Here is a 26,539-nt window from a genome sequence, read left to right on the forward strand (position 1 = left end):
TGCGCTTCCCAGGTGAGGCAATGCCTCGCCCTGCTTCAGCTCTCGCTGGTCGGGCTGCAGCAGCTGACCAGTACCGATCTTCCGGCACTCCCCAGTGAGATGAACCCAGTACCTCAGTTGAAAATGCCGAAATCACCGGTCTTCTGTGTCGCTGGCGCTGGGAGTTGAAGACTGGAGCCGCTCCTATTCCAAGAATAATATTTTTAATTTTTCTTGCTCTATTATGCTGTTACTTTTGTGTTAACTCCTCGTATAAGAAATGTGTTAATTGTGGACAACTCATTTAGTGTCTGCATTTGTTTCTTCTTTTCAATATGTTGTAATAAAATTAGCTCATACTTAATTTGCATGGATATTTGAAGGATCCATGATATAATGCCTCTTTTTTTTTCTTTTGCCGTAAGTCAGTAGTCAACAGAATAACAGCATTTCAGGTTAAGAAGAGACCTTCTGCTGGTGCAATATGGAGAAAGACACACTCTTGGCAAAGGTGTTCCACTCTTGTCCAGAGGTCTTTATCTTTTCTCTGATTCATTGATTTCTCAGAATAATTGTGTAATATATTTACAGAAATTTTGCATTAGAGTTTGTTTTTTAGTACTTGTATTTTTTTTGTAGAATCTCATCACAGTGAGTTTTATTTCATATCTATGCTCCGGAATTCTCAGTTGATTATGTGTGTCATTGTATAGGTAATTCCTTGATTTGTAGCTTGGTTTTTGAAATAAATATTACATCCAAAAGATACATAGTTTGTTAGAGAGATACATCAGCAGCCTTGGTGCTAATTTTTTCAAGTTCATGACAAATGCCACCCTCTTTATTTTGAATATCTTCAGGAATGTTTCAAAGTTTGATACCTTCGGAATACCTCACTGATACCCTAAGATCTGTAAGTTGTTATTCTGCCAAAATAACCCGTTAGAATGATGTCAGTCAGCCAGAACTGAAAGTGTAAAGTGACTCTCAAAGATCTTTGACTGTCAGTAGAGAGAGAAGATGTGTGTCTGTTTATAAATCTAAACATGGTTCTAAGCAGACATCTGAAAAGATTTTTAGGTAATTCTGAAAGAGAATAGGGAAGACCTTAGTTCAACTAGCACACAATTTGATTTAGGATCTTGTTTACATAGTGCACTGCCTGCAGAGCAGAATTTCTTTATAAGTTTCAGCTGTAGATTAATAATAATGTGTGTGAATTGCCTGTCTAGCTTAGTCCTATCATTATTCCATTACATCTTTATAACTTATTTTACATCATTTTCGATGTTATGAAATTTGTGTTCTGGGATTCCATGGAACTAATATCTCTCAAGAATTTTTGAGCACTTAATGCAGATTCCACAGTGTTCACATCTATAAAATGAACATGTATGGTATTCCACCAGCATGATAAGGTCTCTTCCTAATCTGAAATGCTGTTATTCTGTTGGTTAAAATGATACTAGCTGTTGAAAATTCCGATGGCACTTTCTTTGGTCATGGTGCCAGAATTGCATTTGTTGTGACATTTTACTTCACTTAGTCTTCCATTAAAATTCAAGCACCCTTGGGAGAAAATATGCATTAAACCTTTATCATCTATTAACACCTCGGAAAAATTGCTTTTTAGGTTAGTTGTCATATTAGAAAACAGATGGGGCTTGAGACAACTGGATCATAAAATGGAGAAGCATCAACCCCAGAAAACAAAGGAATTGGAAGGGCGACATCAAAATGCACTCCAGGGACCACTGGGTCATATAAGAGTATGCAGTGGTCAACAGAAGAAAATAGGCCACACTGTTTGTACTTGTACCTCTCTAATTATGGTGAATTTTAGCCTTTTTTAAATAAAAATTTTTTTAAATAAAACAGCAATTCAGGGTTTAAACAGAATGGAGAAAAAAAATCAGAAATCATAATTTTGTGGCCTCTGTTATATTACATGGGATGCCATAGATGAAAAGACTATTTCAGACTGATCCCCAAAAGGAGCAGCTGTTAGGGGCAGATGAAAACACTGGGAATTTTGGGAGCAGAAGGATGCTAAAAAGAAAGAGATCCATAAAGATTAAGAGCACTTTCTTGACATTACTTATACCAGACTCCGCCTTTACAAAAAGGCAAATTGGATACTTTCACTCCCCTTTGTGGTTGATAAACAGAGGAGTACATCAGTATCACCTGTGTAGCTTTGCCAAACTACATCTAAGACTATCCACACCCGCCAGGCGCGGTGGCTCACGCCTGTAATCCCAACACTTTTAGGAGGCTGGCCCGGGTGGATCAGTCAGGAGTTCAAGACCAGCCTGGCCAACATGGTGAAACCCCGTCTCTACTAAAAATACAAAAATTAGCTGGGCATGGTAGTGCGTGACTGTAATCCCAGCTACTCCAGAGGCTGAGACAGGAGAATTGCTTGAACTGGGACCCAGGAGGCAGAGCTTGCAGTGAGCCAAGATCTTGCCACTGCACTCCAGCCTGGGCGACAGAGCAAGACCCTATCTCAAAAAAAAAACAAAAACAAGAACTCTTCACAACCTCACCACAAACCAAGATTTAGATGCAGCAAGTCTGCTTTGGAGCTTGGTTGGGTAATTGGGGAAAAAAACAAAAAAACAACAACAACAAAATCTCATTTTGGTTCAAGTGTACATGTGCAATTGCAGAACTGTGCTCTTGGAAGCAGAGGTTTCCAGTTTACTCTTTGAAATATAAGAGTATCTCTGCTCTCAAAATAATCGCTTCAGGGCTGGGCACGCGGTGGCTCACGCCTGTAATCTTAGCACTTTGGGAAGCCAAGGCGAGAGGATTGCTTGAGCTCAGGAGTTTGAGACCAGCCCGGGCAACACGGTGAAACCCCGTCTCTACTAAAATACAAAAAATTAGCCAGGCATGGCGGTGTACCCCTGTAGTCCCAGCTACTCGGGAGGCCGAGGCAGGAACATTGCTTGAACCTGGGAGGTGGAGGTTACAGTGAGCTGAGATCGTGCCACTGCACTCCAGCCTGGGCAACAGAGCGAGAGTCCATCTCTAAATAATAATAATAATAATAATAATAATTGCTTCAGATGCACAACTACATTGCAGTTTGGCACATTTAAGTTTCCAAAGTGAGTTATTTTATTCCATAAAAGAATGTAAAAAAGCAACATACATAATTAAAGAGTTGGAAATAGATTTCATGAGGAAAAATGGAAGAGGCATATAAAGCCTAAGCAGTTGGCAACTTCAGGTATAGCAAAGCTAGTGTTAAGAAGGCACATAATACAAAGTATAAAAGGATTAGCTGGGCATGGTGGTGCACACCTGTAGTCCTGTCTACTTGGGAGGCTGAGGTGGGAGGATCACTTCAGTGCAGGAGTTGAAGGCTACAGTGAGCTTTGATTGTGTCAGTGCAGTCCAGCCTGGGTGGCAGGTGAGACTCTATCTCCAAAAATAAAAAGACACACAATTATTTCTGATTAGACTGTAATAAACATCAAATTGTATCTCCTGAATTATAATAATGCAATAAAAATTGATACAGCACTGTAAAAATTTTCACTTGTCCTGCTTTCCAATAAAGGCTTCACGTTGCCTATGAATTTTTATTTCAATAAAAGCAGTTCAGGATTAATCACTAACGATACAACAGTAAGTCCTGCTATAGAGCAGTTGAAATCAATTTGTTGTAAAGTACTTTAGGTTAGAAATAAGAATTTCCTAACAGAAAAGGTTGTTGGACATTAAAAATGACCAGAGAAGTTTGCAGAATTTCCATCATTGCAGAATAAAAAAATCTGAGTTAAAATGAGTAGCTGGCAATCTTAACTAGTTTACATGTGATACTTATTAGAGATGCCTTGCTGAATTCTTTCAGCGATATACAGACCCTGATACTCTTCATTTTAGTAAACATTTTGCCGTTTTATGCTACTGGGCAAGGTTAAATACAAGTGCAATTAAGGAGAGTCCATTTTTTCCCAATTTGTTGGTTGATATTTTCCTAATATTTTCTAAGGTCAGTCGGTCGTTATCATTATGCCCATTTTGGTGGTTTGCTAGTCAGTGACTATTTTGTTGACACAGGTCTCCGTTTTTGACTTTTCATTTCACTTTTCATCTTGGACCACACTTACACAAAAAATATACCTTGCAGAAAAAATCCGTAAATGTAAATGTGTATGCAGAAAAAATCTGTAAATGCTTTCTTTGCCTGCTAAGAAGAATTGTGATTATAACATTTACTGAGCTTGACTGCATGGCAGAGACTGTACTAAATGTTTTACCTGGATTAGCTCATGGATCCACAGCTGACGCTGCAGAGTTACTGTGAGTTACTGCTCTGTCCCTTCTTAGCAGAGGATAGACATGGTTAGGGAGCTCAGGAAATGTGTCCACAGCCAGACAGGTAAGAAGAGATGTTGCTGGGATTCAGGGTGGGTCAGTGTGACTCCAAAGTTTTTTGGTTTTTTTTGTTGTTGTTGTTGTTGTTGAGACAGTCTCGCTCTGTTACCCAGGCTGGAGTGCAGTGGCACAATCTCAGCTCACTGCAACCTCCGCCTCCCAGGTTCAAGTGATTCTCCTGCCTCAGCTTCCTGAGTAGCAGGGACTACAGGTGTATGCTACCATACCTGGCGCATATATATATATATATTTTAGTTGAGGTGTGGTTTCGTTATATTGGCCAGGCTGGTCTTGAACTCCTGACTTCAGACGATCCGCCCACCTCAGCCTCCCAAAGTGCTGGGATTACAGGGGTGAGCCACTGCACCCAGCCTGACTCCAAAGTTTAGAGACAGAGTTAGATTATGCTTTTATATTAGTGATTTCCAACTGAGAATTAACAGCTCCCTCTAATTCACTTCTCTTTAGAAACTTCTTTCATTAAGTTATAACATTGTTGGGGGGAACAATAAAATATCTTTAGACACTAGGTCTCAAACTTGGCCACGCTTTGGAAATTACCTGAGAGTTTCCAAAAAAATACTGGGCCTCAAAGTCCTCATCTCAAGTGATCTGCCTGCCTTAATCTCCCAGAGTGCTGTGATTACAGGCATGAACCACTGCACCCAACCCCCCAAAATACTGGGGTCTCACCCTCAGATGTTCTGTGTTCATGGAGTGTAGCACAGACCTGGAGAATTTTTTAAAACTCCATATGTTCCTATTTTGGAACAATGCAAATTTTTGAATTCTAAATTCTCATCTTTCTGTTAGTAAAAATTTAAGTAACGTTTTTATTACAGAAGTAGTGCGTATTTGATTTAGACACTACAGAAAGGCTGGGCTTGGTGGCTTACACCTGTTGATCCCAGCACTTTCGGAGGCTGAGGCTAGAGGATGGCTTTAAGCCAGGAGTTTGAGACAGCCTGGGCAACATAGGGAGACCTTGTCACTACAAAACTAAAAATAAATTAGCTGGGTGTGGTGGCACATACCTGTGGTCCCAGCTACTCAGGAGACTGAGGTGGGAGTATCGCTTGAGCACAGGAGGTTGCGGCTGCAATGAGGTGTGATCGAGCCACTATACTCCAGCCTGGGCAGAGCAAGACCCTATCTCAAAAAAACAAAACAAAACCACAGACAAAAAAAATTATGATTAAAATTATCTGTCATTCCTTCACTGAAAGATAGCAGTGCAGTATTTATAGTATGGGTTTTAGTATGCAGTATCTATGTATGGGGTTTTTTTTTTTTAGCCTGCACACCTTTATATATTTGACATCTTAACTGCAATGTTACTCTTCTATAGATTTTTATATTTAATGCCAAATTTTTTTTTGTCTGTTTTATGCATTTATATGCATTGTCAGACTGAGAAATTTTTGACTCTTACATAATAGTGTCGTTGGCTCAATCCTTACAGGTCAGTAACTCCCAAGGTAGGGCAATATTTCTATTAATGGAAAGTTTATATATTATTTGAGTTAGCACTTACGAAACTGATTTAGATGTCTGTCCTTTGGACCCCATCTTCTCTAGTACTTTTTCAGGCAAGGTAATCCTTGGTTTACTTCTTGTCTTCCTTGTACCCTCTTTAAAGCAAATCCCACGTGGTTTTTATCCCTGGCCCTGGCAGGCAGTACATGCTCAATAAATGCTTGAATGGATGAACAGACAGGCAGGTGTACCCCAGAATCTGATGTGGGACTGGTGGTTATAGTTTGAAAAAATTACTGAAGTAAGTTCAGATATGTCTGAAAAAAATGATTGGTAAATATGATGGTGGTAGGAGAGGCAGTTAGAGTGGGGTTGAGGTAAGCACAAGGACTCGGAGACATTTTAGGATAGGTGAGCTTCAGCTCTTCCAGGAAAAGTAAAACGTCTTCTAGTTCCAGAAACGTCCTGGGCCTGTCCTCCCCACCAGGCCTGGTTTTCGCTGGTGAATAACCCCTCCCCCAAGTATGGTGGAGGGATTGCGTTCTATCCTTCCATCTCCCCTATCCTACTCACTTGTAGGACATCTTATTCTCAAAATAAGGACATAATAATACATTTTGGAGTTTGCTCCTCCCCGGGTATCTTCCTAATAAAGATTTCGATGAGAAGCTGCTGCAGTGTAATGCATTTCAGCTAGGGATAACCAGAGCCTGTCGGTCAACAGCTGCATCTGTCCCATCCTTTCCTAGGAAGGTCTGGGATGAGGAAGAATTTAAATAAAAGGTGGGAGGGGACTAGAGCATTGAAGGACTGCCGAGGGATTACCCCAGGAAGGAAAAAGTCCATCTGGGAGGCATTAACGGGTTTGTTGGTAAGCCAGGCTCGTCTAGTAAGCCCAGACAACTCTGGGCTGCTCACTTGAGGTATTTGTGGCACTGTGGCCACAAAGCCAGTATGATTTCTTTTTCATACTGACTTCTTATAATGTCATTTTATAATCAGTAGATTTCTTAATCACAAGGGCTATAAATCAAAATAACTTTCCAATTTTTTTTTGCCTCTGGAAAACTTAACTGTATTAAATGTGTTATGATCTTTCCTTGCTTATTACTGTTCACTTTAAAACAGGTTTTTATTGAAAAGGAGAAATTGCAAATGTGTACATTTTACTTTATTAGTATACAAGCACACATGATTTATATTGCTGAAATCATCTAGAATTGAGGCATTTGTGTAATTCCAAATATGCAAAGAAAAATTAGAAGCTATTCTTTATCCTGCTTTCTCCCCTTTTTCTTGAATTTACAGTGACTTTACAAGACATTTAATGTAAAGGCACTAAAGACAGTTAAAACCATTAGTCATCATGCTTTACTTAGAATTCAGCAAAGAACAAAGTTAAAGAACAAAATAGCAAGCCTGCTTTATTTGTCTGAATAATGCTTGTCTCATGATACTTTATCTCATACAAGGGAAGGAGAGGGAATCCTTAGAGTTACATCATATAAGGTAGCAAAAAATAAATACAGTAAATGCTAGAGACAATATTTATTCAGAAAACATCAGCGAGTCCAATGAAACTTGGAGACTCTGAAATGCTGTGCCAGTCATTAGAGCCAGGAGTGTATTATGATTTAATGGTACCTCTCTGCTGCATCTCATGAGCTGTCCTAGAAAAACATTTTGAAGCAATAAAGCATCCATTTGGCTCTTAAGTAATGAGAGGCATTGTTCTTTGCATTAACTATTTATTCAGGAAGAGAAGTGACCAACTGTTAATAAGCTTTATCCAAAGAGGGTCGTGGAAAACAAGAAAATGCAAAAGTGAGGTTCTCTTCAATTTCATATGCAATTAACAAATATCCAGAGCTGACTGATTGGTGCTCCTCTTCCATGTGACTTTTGGCTGGCTGTATTTAAGGGTGAGTGCCTGTTAGATGTATTTAAAGCTTCTGGGTTTAAGGAAGGACTCTGTAGCCTGAACCCATGACAAATGAGAGGCGGCAATGACTCGTGAGTAGCTAAGACTGGATTGATCTCTCTGTTGTTTTGAATAATGGACTTATTTTCCAAGATATGAATAGTAATGATTTAGGCTTACTAGTTTACTCCTTTTGGGAAGGATTCATTTTTTCTTTTTGTTTGTTTTAGAAGATTATTGCTCTTTCATTACTTGTGAAATCTGCTCAATAATCCAATGTAACGTTTAGACTTATCACTTGATCAAGAGGCTTTTAACTTGAGAAAAATTCTTATTTGCTATATAAATAGATATGTGCTTTATTCTTTGGAAATAGTTTCCAGGTAGGAATGCAACATTTTTCTCTTGTTCTGCAAGTAAATAAATGATCTTTTCTTGACAGTAAATGTGTAGGATTTAGTAACTTCAAGATTATAGCCAGAATATTGTATTTACAAATAAATAGGGGCTTCTTTCAAGTCATTTCAGAATCTTACTTTGAAGCACTTTGATCCTATGACAGTGTGAAGTTTTCATTCCACTTGCTTTAAGGTCCTTAATGTAATTAAGTTGCCTTTTTAATGACATGAAAAAAGATAAAAATCGCAATTCTTTTCTTCCCTAAAGCCAACAAAAGGATGTTTATGTTAATTCTTTGTCCCTACTCTCACTAAATACTAGTACAGTGGAGTTCTACACAATGGAGGAAGAATCTTCATAAATCATTAAAATAGACAGTAGAAGTGATATGTAAACTCAATATTATTTAAATATTAACAGAATATTGTTGATACCATAATAAATCAATTAGGTGGCCGGGCACAGTGGCTCACAGCTGTAATCCCAGCACTTTGGGAGGCCGAGGTGGGCAGATCACGAAGTCAAGAGATCCAGACCATCCTGGCCAACATGGTGAAACCCTGCCTCTACTAAAAAAAAAAAAAAAATTAAGAAATCATTTAATATTGCATTCCTTTGATCTTTAATTTAGAAATATTTTCCATATTGAAAACTAAAATAGTTAAGAAATCGTTTAATATTACATTTCTTTGATTTTTAATTTAAAAATATTTTCCATATTGAAAACTATGTATTCCTTCTAAGCTTACTATGAATTATTTTGAAGAATATTTAAAATCAGTTTGCAAGATATATTTCGTGGAATAAGAATGCATTGTGTCTTTGGGTTTATAGCCTTAGAAAAAAGGGCTAAAGAGCCCAAGTAAGTAGCAAAAGGGTCAAAGATAGAAAAACTCCTTAGGCTTTTTCTTTCCTAGACCACATTATTTTTATCATACAGAGGACAAAAACATAAGAAATAAAGACTCAGGTTAGAAATGGAATTACCTCAGAAGGTGTCAGGTTTTGCAACAATCTTTCTCTTTGGGTGTTAACAATCATTAGATTGAATTATCCCTTTCAGATCATTACTCCATTCAGAAGGCTAATGCTGTGTGCTGAGAACAGAAAGGAGATGGAGGATTGGATCAGCTCGCTGAAGTCTGTACAGACCAGAGAACCCTACGAGGTAAAATAGCATCTTTTCTTCCGTCTCGTGTTCTTAGGAAATAAATGTTAACCAAAGGGTTAGAGCTCTACTGTGCAAACGTAAGTATGTGTACACTCCTTCAGCAACTTGTTTAAACCAGATTTTGAAATTCTTAGCTTAAAGCAAAGGGCTTTGGTTTTAAAAATGACGGATTTGAAAATTTGACCATAACTATATGCATTCCAAAGAGTTCAGCATCTGTAGCCTTGTTCGCTGGCTTGGCACATCTGTCCTCACATCTCTGTTCTAGGTGGCCCAGTTTAATGTGGAACATTTCTCAGGGATGCACAACTGGTACGCCTGCTCCCACGCCCGGCCCACCTTCTGTAACGTGTGCAGAGAGAGTCTTTCTGGAGTCACCTCCCATGGCCTGTCCTGCGAAGGTACTGTAGCACCTAGCATGTGTTTTCTCCAGGCAGTGACCATACTGTAGACATGCCACCGCTGGTTTCACTGTAGCTTTAAATTGGGCTTTCCACACCTAGGACTAGCTTGAGAAATATTTTTGCTCAGGAAAAAAATAACATAGTCATTTAAAGGAAACATAAATCAAAATACAGCATTTCAGCCCCAAGAAACTAGGAACTACTGTCTAAAAAAAAAAAAAAAAAAAATCTTTGGACCTTGTGTAATCATTCTGGTATTCTTTATTCTGGTTGATTATGGAGAGCAAAACTTTTTGTGAGGACAGTATATACTCTTTGGCAGAATTTCTGATTGTTAATTATATTGGACTGTTTTAAATATTGTTTTCTTTCATTTCATTTGTTTAATCTACATAGGTATCATCCTTTTTAATTTCCTTAAAATTTTCTAAAAATAAGGCCTATGCTGTTGTTATTTTGTTTTGTTTTGAGAAAGGGTCTCACCCTGTCACCCAGCCTGGAATGCAGTGACATGATCAAGTCTCTGTGCAGCCTCAGCCTCCTGGGCTCAAACGATCCTCCTACCTCAGTCTCCCTAGTAGCTGGGACTACAGTCAAGCACCACCACACCTGGCTAATCTTTTTTTTTTTTTTAAGTTTCTAGAGATGGGGTTCTCACTGTGTTGCCCAGGCTGGTCTCAAACTCCCGGGCTCAAGCAATCCTCCCGCATTGGCCTCCCAAAGTGCTGGATTAGAGGCATGAGCAGATTTGTGAGTTATTTTTAATGTAAGAGCAGTGACCACCAAAAGCAAATACATTAATAATCGCCAACAGAAAACTCATAACTTCTTCAGAGTTATTTTATTTCATACTTCAGTGATTACACTGCTGTGTACTACTTTTTGAACTATATATGATAATAATAATACCAGCGTTTTTTCTCTAATCCAAAAGTTTCTTAAGTAATTTGGAATATCACTTATTTATAATTAAGTAATAAAGTAGTAATAGAGTCACAGCCTTAATTGATTTTAAACTATAAAATCTGTGATATGTCATTGTTTCAAATATTTAATATGATACAGCATAGTGGTTAAGAATAGAGCTCTTGCCGGGCACGGTGGCTCAAGCCTGTAATCCCAGCACTTTGGGAGGCCGAGGCAGGCGGATCATGAGGTCAGGAGATCGAGACCATCCTGGCTAACACAGTGAAACCCTGTCTCTACTAAAAATACAAAAAATTAGCCGGGCATGGTGGTGCGTGCCTGTAGTCCCAGCTACTCGGAGGCTGAGGCAGGAGAATGGCGTGAACCCGGGAGGCGGAGCTTGCAGTGAGCCAAGATGGTGCCACTGCACTCCAGCCTGGGCGACAAAGCGAGACTCCATCTCAAAAAAAAAAAAAACGAACCAAGAATAGAGCTCTTCAGTCAAACTATCTTCCACTTCCACCATTACAAACTATAACCAGGAGAAATTGTTTAACTGACTTAGACTTTCCTCTCCTCATCGATAAGATGCGGATAATAGTCATTTATGCCTCACAGAATCACTATAAAAACTAAATGAGAGAATACATGCAATAAAACTACTTTTCTAGTTCAATAAATTGCAAGAAGTTTGTAACTGTTTTGTAAGAAACTTATTCCAAATTTGCATCATGGGCTTGATGCATTAAAATTCATGAAGGAGAAAATTTGGAGAAGGCATTAAAGCTTTCTTTTTAGACTTAAAGAATGATTGCAAAAGAGATCTGATTGGCCTTTGTGATGACTTTAGTAATCTAAAAGGGTTCGCATAGAGCCGAATGACTCCTACCAGGTCTGTAATATTATATGGTATTATTTTAAAGATTTTAGTAAAATCTTTATTCCAAAAATGCTAACAAGACACCACATCTGAGACAGCCTGTGGTACCCTTCTGGTTTGAGGGTTATACATTATTAAATATATGTATTTAAAAATTGAGTCAGTAGTGGAATGACTGAATTTTTTTCTAAGCATTTTAAAAGAAAAATGAAAATTACATTATTTGGTGAGAATAAGAAACTTAAAAGTCTTTATATTTGTTATATTCGGCTGGGTGCGGTGGCTCACGCCTGTAATAGCAGCACTTTGGGAGGTCGAGGCAGGTGGATCACCTGGGGTTGGGAGTTCGAGACCAGCCTGACCAACGTGGAGAAACCCCGTGTCTACTAAAAATACAAAATTAGCCAGGCGTGGTGGCACATGCCTGTAATCCCAGCTACGTGGGAGACTGAGGCAGGAGAATTGCTTGAACCCGGGAGTTGGAGGTTGCGGTGAGTGGAGATCGGGCCATTGCATCCAGTCTGGGCAACAAGAGTGAAGCTCCATCTCCAAAAAACCGAAACAAAACAAATAAATTTGTTATATTCTTCTATAGATAATGTAATTTTCAAGACTTTTTAAAAAGTCTCAATTATCAGATTAAACCATTTTTTAATGAAAATTATATATTAGTATTCATTTCCTTTGTTGGTAAAAATTTTTAAATCTGCAGTATCTTGCCTATTAGTATTTTCAGAACCATAGCAGAAGACTTTAAAAATCTCAAGGGTTTAATAAATATAAAAAAGTTGCCTTTTTATATTTTATGAGAATATGGTTGTTCTGGATATTTTCATCATAATCAAAGTCATACTTACACTTTTGAAAACCCCCTAAAATCTGAATAAGCAGCTTGCTTGATAAAACTGAAAACATTAGATACAAGAGGCTTTAAATATTGTAAGAGATGCAAATATTATGATGTGTTCCACGGTGAATATGAATAACTTTGTATGAGCATAGAATTCAGCTTCCAATCTATGAAGCCTTCACTACATTTACTAGCCTTTCTACCCTCATTTCCACAATAAAATGAAGCCACACTGATTTGTTTCCTAGATGTATATTGAATAACTAAAGTTATTCTTTTAAAGCTTTGCATATATAAAATATTATATGAATCAAAAATAGCAGACAGAAAAATCGAATTTATTAATAATCCTCTAAGTCAATTAAGAATATTAATTGTAATTTGAGGGCATATTTGTCCTTAACAGTTATTTAAACAATAACCAAAAAAGATAAATGATAATTTAAAAAAAATCAACAGCATCAAAATATGTTATCATGGGTACTTACGAATTTTGATCTTAAATGATTTTTTTTTTGCAATGGGGGGACTCATTTTGTTGCTCAGGCTGGAGTGCAGTGGCACAATCACGGCTCATTGCAGCCTTAGTTGCCCAGGCCCAAGCAATTCTCCCACCTTGGCCTTCCGAGTAGCTGGCACCACAGGCATGCACCACCCATGCCTGGCTAATTTTTTTTATTTATTACTTGTAGAGACTAGGTCTTACCATCTTGCCCAGGCTGGTCTCAAACTCCTGGGCTCAAGCTATCCTCCCACCTTGGCCTTCCGAAATGCGGGGATTAAACCACGACACTTAACTGATTTTTAACACTCACAGAGATTTAGTATAGTAAATGCTGAATATTATAATAAAAAATCATAATCTTATTACGTCTGCATTTTTTGTTTGTTTGTTTTTTGAGATGGAGTCTTGCTCTGTTGCCAGGCTGGAGTGCAGTGCCGCGATCTCAGCTCACTGCAAACTCTGCCTTCCAGGTTCAAGTGATTCTCATGCCTCGGCCTCCCAAATAGCTGGGACTACAGCTGTGCTCCCACCACGCCCAGCTAATTCCTGTATTTTTAGTAGAGATGAGGTTTCACCATGTTGGCCAGGATGGTCTCAAACTCCTGACCTCAGGTGATCTGCTCGCCTCGGCCTCCCAAAGTGCTGGAATTACAGGCATGAGCCACCAGGCCTGGCCTATTTTTTAAGTTCTCTCATTTTAAACAATAACTTTACAGGTCAGGGGAAGGTGCTTTATTTCAGAATAACTTGTTTGGAGAAATTTGTTAACTAACAAAATTCGGGTGTGTGCTGATCACTTTCATTTCTTAGTTACCATAATTACAGTCTGATTTGTTTTATTATTAGTATTATATTAAGCAACTTGGTAATTTTCAAGGCTCATTACATGAAGCACTTTATTATTATAAAAGTGTGATTTTTTTTATTTTTAGTGGGCTGTTCGATTTTTAATGGCAAAATTTTCAAAACGCTCTGAAATTATACCATTACTCTCTTTTATGTCCTGCTTTTCCCCTTAGAAGCCAGATATTGACTGTGAATATCAAGTACTTATTTGTACTTACAAAGCACCCTGGGAAATATGTTGCAGATAGTTTTAGGACTCCACTTTTGACAAAGACCATAATAGATGAAAAGGCCTAGAGATGCTAACCAATCAGTTTAATCACTTATGTTAGAGCAAAAGAGAATAAGTCATTGTAAAAATTTTCACCAAGCTAAGCTTCCTTCTGATGGTGCTGTGTCTTCACACTTAGGATTCATCAGCAACAAAATTCAAGTGAAGTATTATTATTAATTATTATTATTATTGGAGATGGAGTCTCACTCTGTCACCAGGCTGGAGTGCAGTGGCATGATCTCGGCTCACTGCAACCTCCACCTCCCAGGTTCAAGCTATTCTCCTGCCTCAGCCTCCCGGGTAGCTGGGACTACAGGCGCACACCACCATGCCCAGCTAATTTTTGTATTTTTAGTAGAACTGGGGTTTCATCATGTTGGCCAGACTTGTCTTGAACTCTGGAATTCAGCTGATCCACCCGCCTTGGCCTCCCAAAGTGCTGGGATTACAGGTGTGAGCCACCACACCCAGCCTCAAGTGAAGTATTATTTTCTATATGAAGTCTGTGTTTGAGTTACACACTCATTTATAACAAAAATGGTGGAAGGAAAAGAATTTTTCAAAGTACACAAAAGAGAAGGGAAGCAAAACATTTCCAATTTGTATGAATGATCATTATTATTGTTATTATTGGTATTTTTTGAGACAGAGTATTACTCTGTCTCCCAGGCCAGAGTGCAGTGGCACGATCTCGGCTCACTGCAACCTCCGCCTCCTGGGCTCAAGCAATTCTTATGTCTCATAAGAATCCCGTGTAACTGGGATTGCAGGCATGCACCATCACACCTGGCTAATGTTTAAATTTTTAGTAGAGACGGGGTTTCACGTTTTTGACCAGGCTGGTCTCAAACTCCTGACCTCAGGTGATCCGCCACCTCGGCCTCCCAGAGTGCTGGGATTACAGGCGTGAGCCACTGTGCCTGGCCTAGACTAATACTTTTCAAGGATAAACCAGCTCAGTTTAACCATCCATTTGTACATAGATTAGTCATGATACCTGAAGCATTTTGAACATTTGGTTAAAGACATCTTAGTTATTTTACCTGAAACTTTTGTGTTCATGTTATATCAAATTAAGACAGTTTCAAGAGAATGGTGTGTGATACAAAATTTGTTAATGATTGACTTAGAAATCCAGAAAATCACATGAAAAGGAGATACCTTGCATTTAAATTTAGCAACACTTACCTTAGTATGTTTGCACTGAAATGATTTCTACTTTTAACTTTTTAGCTAGAAGTCGGGAACTGACTTAATATCAGTATCCACTAATATTTGAATAATTTCCTTAGAGAGATAAACGTGTTTAATAATAGTCAAATTCCGATTTTCATGAGTATGGTTAACTTTTCAGATAACCTATAGTTCACTTGTTTTTCCATATATGGGCTGCTTTTTTCCCCCTAGTTATTTCCTCCAATTTCTCTCTTATAAGTTCCTTTTGATAATATGGCTGGGGAGATTTAGTGAATCCTGTAGTGACAGCATCACTTCATCATCCCTTCTTTCTACATTTGTCATTTGGTCATCTTAACATAATACTTTCCAAAGATCGGGCCGTGTTTGTGACCCTCACCAACCTATTTTCCATGATGCCAGGCTGTCTTATTGGTATACTTGCACTTTACAGCCCCTCTGGATCAACTTTATCGTACTGACATTTTCAGACTTATAATCAGTATTTTATATGTATAGAAAAATACAAATACCAGAAATGTACAGCTTGATGAATTTTTACAAATTGAACACATTCATATAATCAGCACCTACATTTAAAAATAGGATATCACCAGCAGACCTGCTACCAAATTTTATTTGCTTCCCTCTCTCCCTCTCTCCTATGTGTGTGTTGTCTGCCTTCTACAGCAGTAATTCTTTTGCATTTCTTTCTTTTCTGTTCCTCTAAGTAGCAATCTACTTAGAGCTTGATAAAAGTGCTTCATAAATACATAGCCATATTTGTTTTCTAGAATACCATTACTATTGTTGCAGAATAATTTAATCTTTTAAATATATTTGTTTTCTTCTACTTCCTCCCTCCCTTTTAAAATTTTATGCTGTGATTTCCTTTAATCATTGGTCCAAAAGTTCTTGTCCACTTAAAAGCAGTTGCTCTTTTTTTTTTTTTTTTTTTTTTCCAGTGTGTAAATTCAAGGCTCACAAAAGATGTGCAGTGAGAGCAACAAATAACTGTAAATGGACTACCCTGGCCTCCATTGGGAAGGACATTATAGAAGATGAAGATGGCGTAAGCTGCTGCTCTGTCTCTGCTCTCTTCCCAGTAACTCCTCTTTTATGTTCTGCTCTTGTGGAAGCTGAGAAAGATAAGTAGGAATGCTTATTATTAGGATTTAATAGAAGGTTTGGTTGGTTCCGAGTTTTTATTTTTAATTCAATCCTTCATAGCTTCCTTTAGTTCTTAGATTTTGAAGGAAATCTGTTGTGAATACGGCTTAGAAGTGGCCGTTGTGCTGGGCTGTTGTTGTCGACCTCTGATGAACTCTGAGATGCCTAGGCTTAGCTGAGATGTTTACTCTTCAGACTTTGGGGTTGCCTCTCAACAGTACACCTCCGCTTTCAAAACCTTGCCTCCATTGCACCATGCATATGGATTTCTGGTAACACTTAGTAATCACTTTATTGTCATCCCTTTTCATGCCTCAGCTAAACCCTGAGGGGCAAGCCTTTACCTTACTTTTATATTGCTTGAACGTTCATAGTAGATGCTCAATAAATGTGGGGTAAATGAGTGAATGCTATGCATGAAATATACTACTGATCCCCTAGAGTGAGAAATGATTCAAAATCTTCCCTGGGGTAAGGTTGGTGTCCACCAGTCTTCACCTGGCTGCCCTTTCTTCCTTCTCCACAGGTGGCGATGCCTCACCAGTGGCTCGAGGGCAACCTGCCTGTAAGTGCCAAGTGTGCTGTCTGCGACAAAACGTGTGGCAGTGTTCTCCGTCTACAGGATTGGAAATGCCTGTGGTGTAAGACAATGGTGAGGGTTTTGGAATCAGTTCATCCTTGTTAATTAGCTTCTTTCCCTAACTTTGCCATCCGCCTGGCTTAGAGGGAAGGCAAAGAATTTATGATAGAGCTGAGCCTGGTCGCATACGCACCCCATGGTGACATTCTTCTTTCCTTACAGTATAGTCCTCCTAGTCTGGTCGTTGTTTCAGATGCCCTGTAAAACTTACTCTTGTTCTTCCATATCCTGTGCCTCAAGATCTCCTGTTCATAGTTCTATTGTTTTTTTCATTTTGCTTTATCAACAAAGTGGTTTGCTATATTCAGGCCTATTTTACTACCTGAAAGCCCTTCTCTGGTGTGTCACCGAATTTTGGTTGACATGCAAAATGTAAATTTGCTACAACGCTATCAGTGCTCTCTGACAGAGGTGAACAACATATGCAGCTGAGCATGAAGCCAACAGCTGATTATTTATGCCAGATACAGTGAGGACAGGGCCTCTGGACTGTGTGAGGACAGTCAGAGTAGGAAAGAGGTCACGCAGACAGTGGCATGGGACTGAAAAGCTGCAGGATGAGGAGGTCGTGGGTGTGAGTGTTCATCTTAGTACTGGGCGATGCTGTTCTATGATGCTAGTGATTGCCTTGCACTGGGGCTGACTTACTTGGTGGTTTTGAGTCTTGTCTTTTAACATTGCTGGCTGAAATTTGGAAGCCAGCCTCAAATTGTAACGTGTGGAAAAACTATTGTTTTTGGTATGTATAGTGTAGATCAGCAAATGTAAGAGATGTGTGATGTATTGCTTTCCTAATCAATGAGATTGTCTGATAGGCCCCAAAGGAAAATAAGTCCTACAACTTTTTAGTTAGGCCTGATAGGTGAATCTGTGTTTCTTCTCTTTGTCCTCATGCTTTTGTTATTCTTCATTGATTGCTTCTTTTACTAGCCTTAGATATGTTATTAATACTTTTTCTCTTACCTCATTTAATCTAGTATATAGACTGTAACAGGTGTCTCTCTTTAGAATCTTAGTGCAAGCCTAGCCCCTGAAACCTTCTTATGCCATTTTTTTATTTTATTTTATTTTATTTTATTTTTATTTATTTATTTTTTTTTTTGAGGCGGAGTCTCGCTCTGTCGCCCAGGCTGGAGTGCAATGGCCGGATCTCAGCTCACTGCAAGCTCTGCCTCCCGGGTTTACGCCATTCTCCTGCCTCAGCCTCCCAAGTAGCTGGGACTACAGGCGCCTGCCACCTCGCCCAGCTAGGTTTTTTTTGTATTTTTTAGTAGAGACGGGGTTTCACCGTGTTAACCAGGATGGTCTCTATCTCCTGACCTCATGATCCGCCCGTCTCGGCCTCCCAAAGTGCTGGGATTACAGGCTTGAGCCACCGCGCCCGGCCGCCATTTTTTTATTTTAAAGGAATTCATTCTTCCCATAAACAAGATTTAAAATCATCATGCCACCTCAGATTTGTTTTTGAGAGGACAACCACTGATAGCGAATTTTCCTGCTATTTTTATTGGCCTGTACATTTATTAAAGTCGATTTCTCTACTTCTAGAGCTTCAACTGTTCACTTCCAATGTATTGGCCAGGTGCAGTGGCTCACGCCTGTAATCCCAGCACTTTGGGAGGCCGTGGTGGGCGGATCACAAGGTCAGGAGATCGAGACCATCCTGGCTAACAGAGTGAAACCCTGTCTCTACTAAAAATACAAAAAAGTAGCTGGGCGTGGTGGCACGCGCTTATAATCCCAGCTACTCGGGAGGCTGAGGCAGGAGAATTGCTTGAATCTGGGAGGCAGAGGTTGCAGTGAGCTGAGATTGTGCCACTGCACTCCAGCCTGGGTGACACTCTCAAAAAAAAAAGAAAGAAAACACATCATGTGTGATGAATTATTTTAGAAAGATTTTATGTAAATTTTCTTTACGTGCAATATGTGTATCTTTACTTTAAAAAAAGTCAGTAATTTTTAAACTCTGTTAACTTTAACAGCAGGAGTTAATTAGGTTTATTACTTGCTCATTCTATTCACCCCTAACATTTAAACATTTCTTAACTAGAACAGCAGTGGTATTACAGATGGTAGAAGGTAGGATGTCTTTTCTCTTTTTTCCTGGCAAACTCAAATTTCACCTTGTGACATCATTCCTGCCCCACCCTGTGTAAATTCGACATGCTGGTTTCTGAGCTACCATCACCTTATAGCACCTCCCCTAGTCTTGCACTTCCTATACACAACCATTTGCCTGTTTACATATTATTTTGCCTTTAAAACATGAGTTTCTGGCCTGGCACAGTGGCTCATGCCTGTAATCCCAGCACATTGGGAGGCTGAGGCAGGCTGACTCCTGAGGTCAGGAGTTTGAGACCAGTTTGACCAATGTGGTGGAACTCCGTCTCCACTAAAAATACAAAAAAATTAGTTGGATGCAGTGGTGCATACCTGTAATCCCAGCTACTTGGGATGCTGAGACAGGAGAATTGCCTGAACCTGGGAGTTGGAGGTTGCAGTTAGCCGAGATTGCGCCGTTCCACTCCAGCCTAGAGCCGTTCCACTCCAGCAACAAGAGCGAAGCATCATCTCAAAAAATAAAAAACATGACCACCTGTAATTCCAGCACTTTGGGAGGCCGAGGCGGGTGGATCACCTGAGGTCCGGAGTTCAAGACCAGCCTGGCTAACATGGTGAAACCCCGTTTTTACTAAAAATACAAAAATTAGCTGGAAGTGGTGGCAGGTGCCTGTAATCCCAGCTACTCGGGAGGCTGAGGCAGGAGAATCGCTTGAACTCGGGAGGCGGAGGTCGCAGTGAGCTGAGATCGCACCATTGTACTCCAGCTTGGGCAACAAGAGTGAAATTCCATGTCAAACAAACAAACAAACAAAAACATGAGTTTCTAATAGCAGGATATCTAGTGCCTAAAACATAGTCTGTGTAGTAAAAAAAGAAAACAAAATCAAGAAGCCTGTCGCCCTACAAGCCTAATGAATCAACTTATAATTTTTCCTACTGTCATCCAGGTCTGTGGACATAGTTTTACCTTTTCTGTAAAAATTGTGAAGACATAAATTGATCATGTGCTTTTCTTATTTACCATTATTATAAATACCTTTCTGTTTTGCCCCATGGTTCTCATACATTTTAGAATTACTTTTAAAGCTATCTGTGTGTGCTAATTTTTCTAAAATGCATTTGGATTGTTAATTATTGTAAAGCATAATAGGAAACTGTCTAAAAACAGGTCATCACCAGAATTAGAATTACTATTAAATTTTAGTTATTCTCCCAAAAGTTTGATAAATACAGGTTTAATTATGCCAGTTTTCTAAAAGGACTAATAAAATAAAGTCATATTAAATAAGAACTTGATGAAAAGTGTGTGCTTTTCCTGGTTAAAACATTTAGAAGGCTTTCCAGACAAGTATACAAAGTATCCTAAGTTGCCAGGGTCCTGCTTAATAAGTTATCCTTGCTTTTGTTCTCAATAGAGAACAAAACATATCCTTGCATGACCATGAAACTCATTTCTACTGAAAGCACATTTACTAGGTGCCTGTGATAGGCATCACTTTCCTTTACCTTACAGAGCAGCAGTCCAGCTGAGAAAATAAACATGGGTGTACTTGTAACTTTAATGATAGGGAAATGTGAATAGAAAGTTATAGGATTACTGCAGAAAAAGCAGGCACATTACAGATTTTATCTTTGTTAAATTTTATAAGAATTTTTATTAAAACAAAATAAATGTTCTGTCATCAATTTATTTTATGGGCAATGATATTAACACACTGGTTAGTTTCCCTCCTTCTTCTTCCTTTTCCTCTTCTTTTTCTCTTCTCTGCCTCCCTTCCTCTGCACTTGGTCTCTTCTCTTCCTCTCTTCTTGCCTTCACCAATTATTCATTAACTATATATTCTTCTCTGAGATAATTACAAGAATTGGTTGCATGGACCAAAATCAAATATCCATTTCTAAAATGTTTAGTCATTTCCTTAAGTATAAATATTATACCATTTAAAGTAGCTTATGAATTACTGAATATTTTGTGGTACAGTTGATTCTAGATTATCAGTTCCTTAGATGTGATTTGTAATGGCAAAACATTATTTTTATGATTCTTGAAGGTATATTTGTTTGTTATTAGGTACACACTGCCTGCAAAGATTTATACCATCCAATATGTCCACTTGGTCAATGTAAAGTATCTATCATACCTCCAATTGCGCTAAACAGCACTGATTCCGATGGTATGTAGCAGTAGTGTAAGTATGTATATTTCTGGTATATTTAATATTGATATATATATTTCTTTTCCTAGAATAACTATACCTGTCATTGACTATTGTAGTCAGGTTTTCTAAAATAATTCCATTTCAATTGCTGAAAGTACATTCCATTTTTAAAAGAATATATTTAAGTGAAAGTTGTAGAATACCTATTAACACATTGGCGAAATTACTGTTTATAAGACTTTTAGATTTTATGTTTTAGTAAATAAAATAAGATCATTACTCTGTACTGTAATACATTCTGAAAAGGTTAATTTTTATAAGTGTTTTTTTCCTCTATAATTGAAACTGCCTGTTAGCATGGCTGTTATTAAAATCTGTTTTTCTGTAATTTCATTGTAGGAATTTATATTCCTATAAATGCACTTTTCTGTAAACTTAACTGTAAAGTGCTGAGGAACCCCTCTACGACACTGGTTTTGGGATTACATACTAATTACTTCCTTCTAAGCAAACCATATTACAAAGTAATATGGTAAAACCATGTATAATACTATGCTGTTTTATATAACAGACTTGAGCAACTGTGGATTTTGATATTCGTGGGACTCCTGAGCCAATTCCCCAAGAATACGTAGGGAGGACTGTGCTATTATTAATGTCTTGCATTGATATCGTGCTTTTTGCTTTTCAAACTTTTCATTTAATTTATGCCAATAGATATCTTAGATATAAGTTTATAAACCTGAAGATGTAAGTTTATAAACCGCAAAATATGTGACTTTTTTTAAACCTATGGTATTAACAGCCCTCTCCCCCAACCTAGGCCCTGATTTTGTTTACTATAAATTTTAAAATATTCTCTCAGACTTCAGAAAGGAGCAGTTAAAATACTTTGAAATATTGAATATAAACATAAGAATTACATACAAATATATAGGTTTGTATGTAAATAGTTAACCTATCTCTATTTGGAGAGCTAAATTATAACTTAATGCTCCAGTTTTTATACATTTATTTTCTTTTATCTGAAAGTTTGCTAATAATTTAAAAGAGAAAGCCGTATGTATTGATCTTGTATTGTGTTTTTTTCACAGGTTTCTGTAGAGCAACATTTTCGTTCTGTGTTAGTCCTCTATTGGTTTTTGTCAATTCTAAGAGTGGAGATAATCAGGGAGTAAAGTTCCTTCGTCGCTTTAAACAGTTGCTAAATCCGGCTCAGGTGTTTGATTTAATGAATGGAGGTCCTCATTTAGGGTAACTGCTTATTGATAAATCTTATTTGAATACAATGTAGGACTAGGTGTTAAATGTGTCTGGTGTTTCAGCTCATGAAAATTATAGATTCCTCTAGATCCCTCCCTCGTTTTTAAAGCTCTAATTATAAGTTTTAACACAACCTTTTGGATAGTTAGACAACTGTCTTGTATAAATTCCAAAACTCTATTGAAATTTCTCAATTCCAAAATTTGTTTAGAAAATGTTTTACAATATATTCTACATCAAACAATACTAACAGTTTCTTTAGCTCCAAGAAAGATCAACTTACATAAATATAGAAATATAAAGTAATATTAGAAAGTGATTTGCATGGAAGGCTGATATTGATTTATATGTAATATAAATAATCAATTTTTAAACCAAAGTACAGGGACTCTCATGGCTGTCAAGGGCAGTTCTTCAAGGATCTCAGACTCAGTTCATGTAAATGACAAAGAAATACTTTTGTTGATGATTCCTTTCAGCTTTCTGGATGTCATATAACTTACAATCTGTAAGATAAAATGAACTAAGTAGTATTTTCACTGAGGGAAAATATACCTTTTGGCACTTTCAGTACATTTTTAGGGTATGCATATGATTTTTCTTAAGAGGCGATATTATGTCTTCTGAATCGGGGCCTTCAAACCTCTGTGTGATTTACTTATGGCAACTCAGCTTTTCTCTTGGGTTCCACCGTTACCTCAAAGCATGAACACAGAAGTAGAAATGGGATTTTCAATACCAGTGCCTGAAAAGGCATTTTGTGTTTTGTAATGTGACACTTTCGTCTGTCTTCTCTGTTTCTCTCCTTCCTTCTCTCTTGGTGCCTCTGTTCACTTTTGGCCTCTGAGTTTTCCTTCCCGCTTCCATTGCCTTTATCTTGCTAAGTCTCAGGCCCTTCTGGTCACATGGATGTCGGTCTTGTTCATTTATACCCAGCTTCCTCCTTATCTACGTGTACCGCCCTTCCTTTCCTCTGTACCGCCCTTCCTTTCCTCTGCTGAGGTGCTAGAGTTTCCTCTTCTCACCTTCTTTGTCTCTGCCATGTTAGGGTAGTTTTGTCCCCTTTTCTAACACATCCATTTTATAATCCTTTATAGTTCCATTATCTTATAGTCTTGATTTATTTTTCCCATTTGTCCTCGAAGGCTCCAAGGACCTCTCTTGGTGAAACTTCCTGAGGTTGTCCCTCTAATATTTTATCAGATTTTCCACAATACGTGAAGTAAGTGTACAAGGGTACATTTAGGAGATGGGATGTGTCAAAAGTTGAGATGAGGTAAAACAGAAGGATGGACCTGAGAATAGGAGAAGAAGAGGAGAAAAAGCCAGTTGGGAGTCCTGAGAGCAATACAGTGATTGGTGTCTTTAGGAACTGCCGAAGCGTCACTCATTAGTTTCAGCACCGTAGATTCCTTACCCATGGTTTGTAATTCTTAAGGAAAGAATTTATTCTTGTAATAGAAAGAGAGGAACCACTACTTTCACCATCTTGTATTACTTTATCTTTCCTGGTCTCTGCTTCTTTTTTGTTTTCTCATTTCTCACCCCCACTCCTCCTAATTTTATCTTCATTTCTACTTATCATTCCCTTTCCTCCTTATGATTCAGAAGTTTTCTTGAGTTAAAATTACACTTCAATGAATGTTTATGGTATAATTAACATGTAAGTAGGAGTTCTTATGTTTAATCTGAATATGAATACCGATAGAGAATAGCAAAGAATTGAGGAAAGTGATTTTTATTTCTTTATACTAAAATAAAATCCTTTTTGCTTTCAGTTTAAGATTATTTCAGAAGTTTGACAATTTCCGGATTCTTGTTTGTGGAGGCGATGGAAGTGTAGGTTGGGTTTTGTCAGAAATCGATAAGCTCAACTTGAATAAACAGGTGAGTGCTAATTCTTTTACTTGCTAGTTAACATGAACGCATACTAACATACTTACGAGAGGTGCAGAAACGCAGTAGTCCCTATTTCTCAACTTGTCTGAAAGTCACCCTGTTGTACTCTCTTTCAGTGTCAGCTGGGAGTGTTGCCTTTGGGTACAGGAAATGACCTTGCCCGAGTTCTTGGCTGGGGAGGTTCATATGACGACGACACCCAGCTTCCTCAGATCCTAGAGAAACTGGAACGAGCCAGTACCAAAATGTTGGACAGGTAAAAGTGAATTCTTTTCTACAACTAGATGGAAAATGGCATACTGAAATCATTTTTCGATGATTTATTAATAAATATTCATTAATAAATTGTACTGACTAGAAGCTCCACAAAGGCAGAGCCTTTCTGATCTTGTCCACTGGTTAATACCTCAGATGGAGAACAGGGCCTATCGCAGAGAAGATACTCAATAAAGATGTTTTATAGTAAATGAATGAATTTTAAAACACTAGTCTGAGGAACTCATTATTTTAAATATAGAAGGGTATGTTACTACTATTTACTTTTAATTACAGTTCAAGTCAGAAAACTAAAATAGTTCATTTTGTAGGGGACCTTTTGATGAGTATATTAGGTAGCCTCCTGTCATCGTGTGGTTTCCAAAAAGCTGAAGAGGACATATAAACGTTAGATTTGTTAGAATATCTCCTCTTAAACATATATATTAAGAATGCATTGATCCAATAAGAACTACATATATTAAAATATAAGCAGTCCTTTCCCAGGGACAGGGAAGTGTTAGGAAGATAGCTTCAAATGAAGGGAGTATCATTGTGTTTATGCTGTTCTTGATTACATCTCTTAATTGCTTTCTCTCTGAATGTCCATGTAATAAAAAAGAAACTACAATGTATACCCTGAGTGTTATGGAGGAGGTGTTTAGAATTTGGGTATAAGAAACAACAGGACTCAGTAACCAGTCACTCCTCATCCCCCAATGTCAGGAGAAGACAGATGTCAAAATATGATCAACTTGAGGTAGCATAAATCAAAACAACTTTGATAGAATTAGTCATCTGTGGAACTCTTCCCGAAAATAACACAATTTCATCAGGGAGCCACCAATCTGAAATATAATTACTCTAAGATGGGCTATAACCTCATTAATTGTAACCTTGCCTGTCATAAGGTAATACTGTAATAGTTGATTCTTTTGTTGACAGAATATTTAAAAAGAGAGCTGGGAAGTAGAACATTCGTCTCTGTTTATCCGAAATTACGTGAGAGAGATACTACAGTAGCTTGGGTGCATAAAAGTTTTTAATCTTATGTGCTTCTGGGTTCAGCCTCCAGCCTTTAAAACAATCTGGAGGTTAAAAGAAGAAAAGGAACGAAAAAGAGAAATGGTACCTATGGATATGTCAATTACCTTGATTGTGGTGTATATATATCCAGACATCAAATTGTACACCTTAAATATATACAATTTTTTGTCAACTATACCTAACTCTGGGGAAAAAAGATTGGAAATAAATAAATAAAATCACCATTATTTGTAAATGAGCCTGGAGGTGACTTCCCAGGCAACCGTCCAATTCTGTGATTACCAAACAAAAGGGGTTATTTAAATGCTTTCTTTGTTGCAAATGTAAAGACCACTTCCCCTACTGTTAGGCATTTCATCTACCCTGGGTATGTGCTTTGCCCTTGTGTGCTATAGAAATTCACTTCTCAGTTAGGGGAGGTGGCTCACGCCTGTAATCCCAACACTTTGGAACGCCTACGTGGGAGGATCACTTGAGCCCAGGAGCTGGAGGTTGCAGTGAGCCACAATTGCACCACTGCCCTACAATCTGGGCGACAGAGTGAGACCCTGTCTCAAAAAAGTTTTAAAAAAATAAAAATAAAAAGTCACCTCTCCAGGTGGTTAGCCAAGAAACAGCACCACCATGGTGAAATTCCTTGAATACCTACTGGTACGCAAAATCAAAATAAAACAAAAGAAAATACACACACACACAAATCAAAGTGGATTCAGAAACTTAAGACCTTTATTAGAAACATAGGAATATTTTATTCCTGTGTTTCCTTTATTAATTTACTGTTTGTAAAGAACAAGTGGGTCGGATGCAGTGGCTCACACCCATAATCCCAGGACTTTGGGAGGCCAAGGTGGGAGGATTATCTG

The 26,539-nt window shown here is 38.1% G+C and overlaps 1 protein-coding gene across 2 annotated transcripts; it reads left to right on the top strand.

Moving 5' to 3' along the window:
- Positions 1-5,393: 5,393 nt before the first annotated feature.
- On the top strand, positions 5,394-26,539 carry LOC116273637 (diacylglycerol kinase eta-like). 2 transcript variants are annotated; one of them, XM_031662770.1, is made up of 9 exons: positions 5,394-7,769; positions 9,231-9,335; positions 9,607-9,739; positions 16,145-16,251; positions 16,876-17,001; positions 21,125-21,227; positions 22,307-22,466; positions 24,254-24,362; positions 24,491-26,539. In XM_031662770.1, the coding sequence occupies exons 2-9, from the start codon at positions 9,255-9,257 to the stop codon at positions 24,632-24,634; spliced, it is 963 nt and encodes a 320-aa protein (XP_031518630.1). In that variant the 5' UTR covers positions 5,394-7,769; positions 9,231-9,254; the 3' UTR covers positions 24,635-26,539. The 2 variants fall into 2 exon arrangements, with proteins under 2 accessions (XP_031518630.1, XP_031518629.1); XM_031662769.1 differs by lacking the exon at positions 5,394-7,769 and having other exon boundaries at positions 8,795-9,335.

The sequence above is a fragment of the Papio anubis genome, unplaced genomic scaffold, assembly GCF_008728515.1.
Source record: "Papio anubis isolate 15944 unplaced genomic scaffold, Panubis1.0 scaffold990, whole genome shotgun sequence".
Classification (NCBI taxonomy): domain Eukaryota; kingdom Metazoa; phylum Chordata; class Mammalia; order Primates; family Cercopithecidae; genus Papio; species Papio anubis.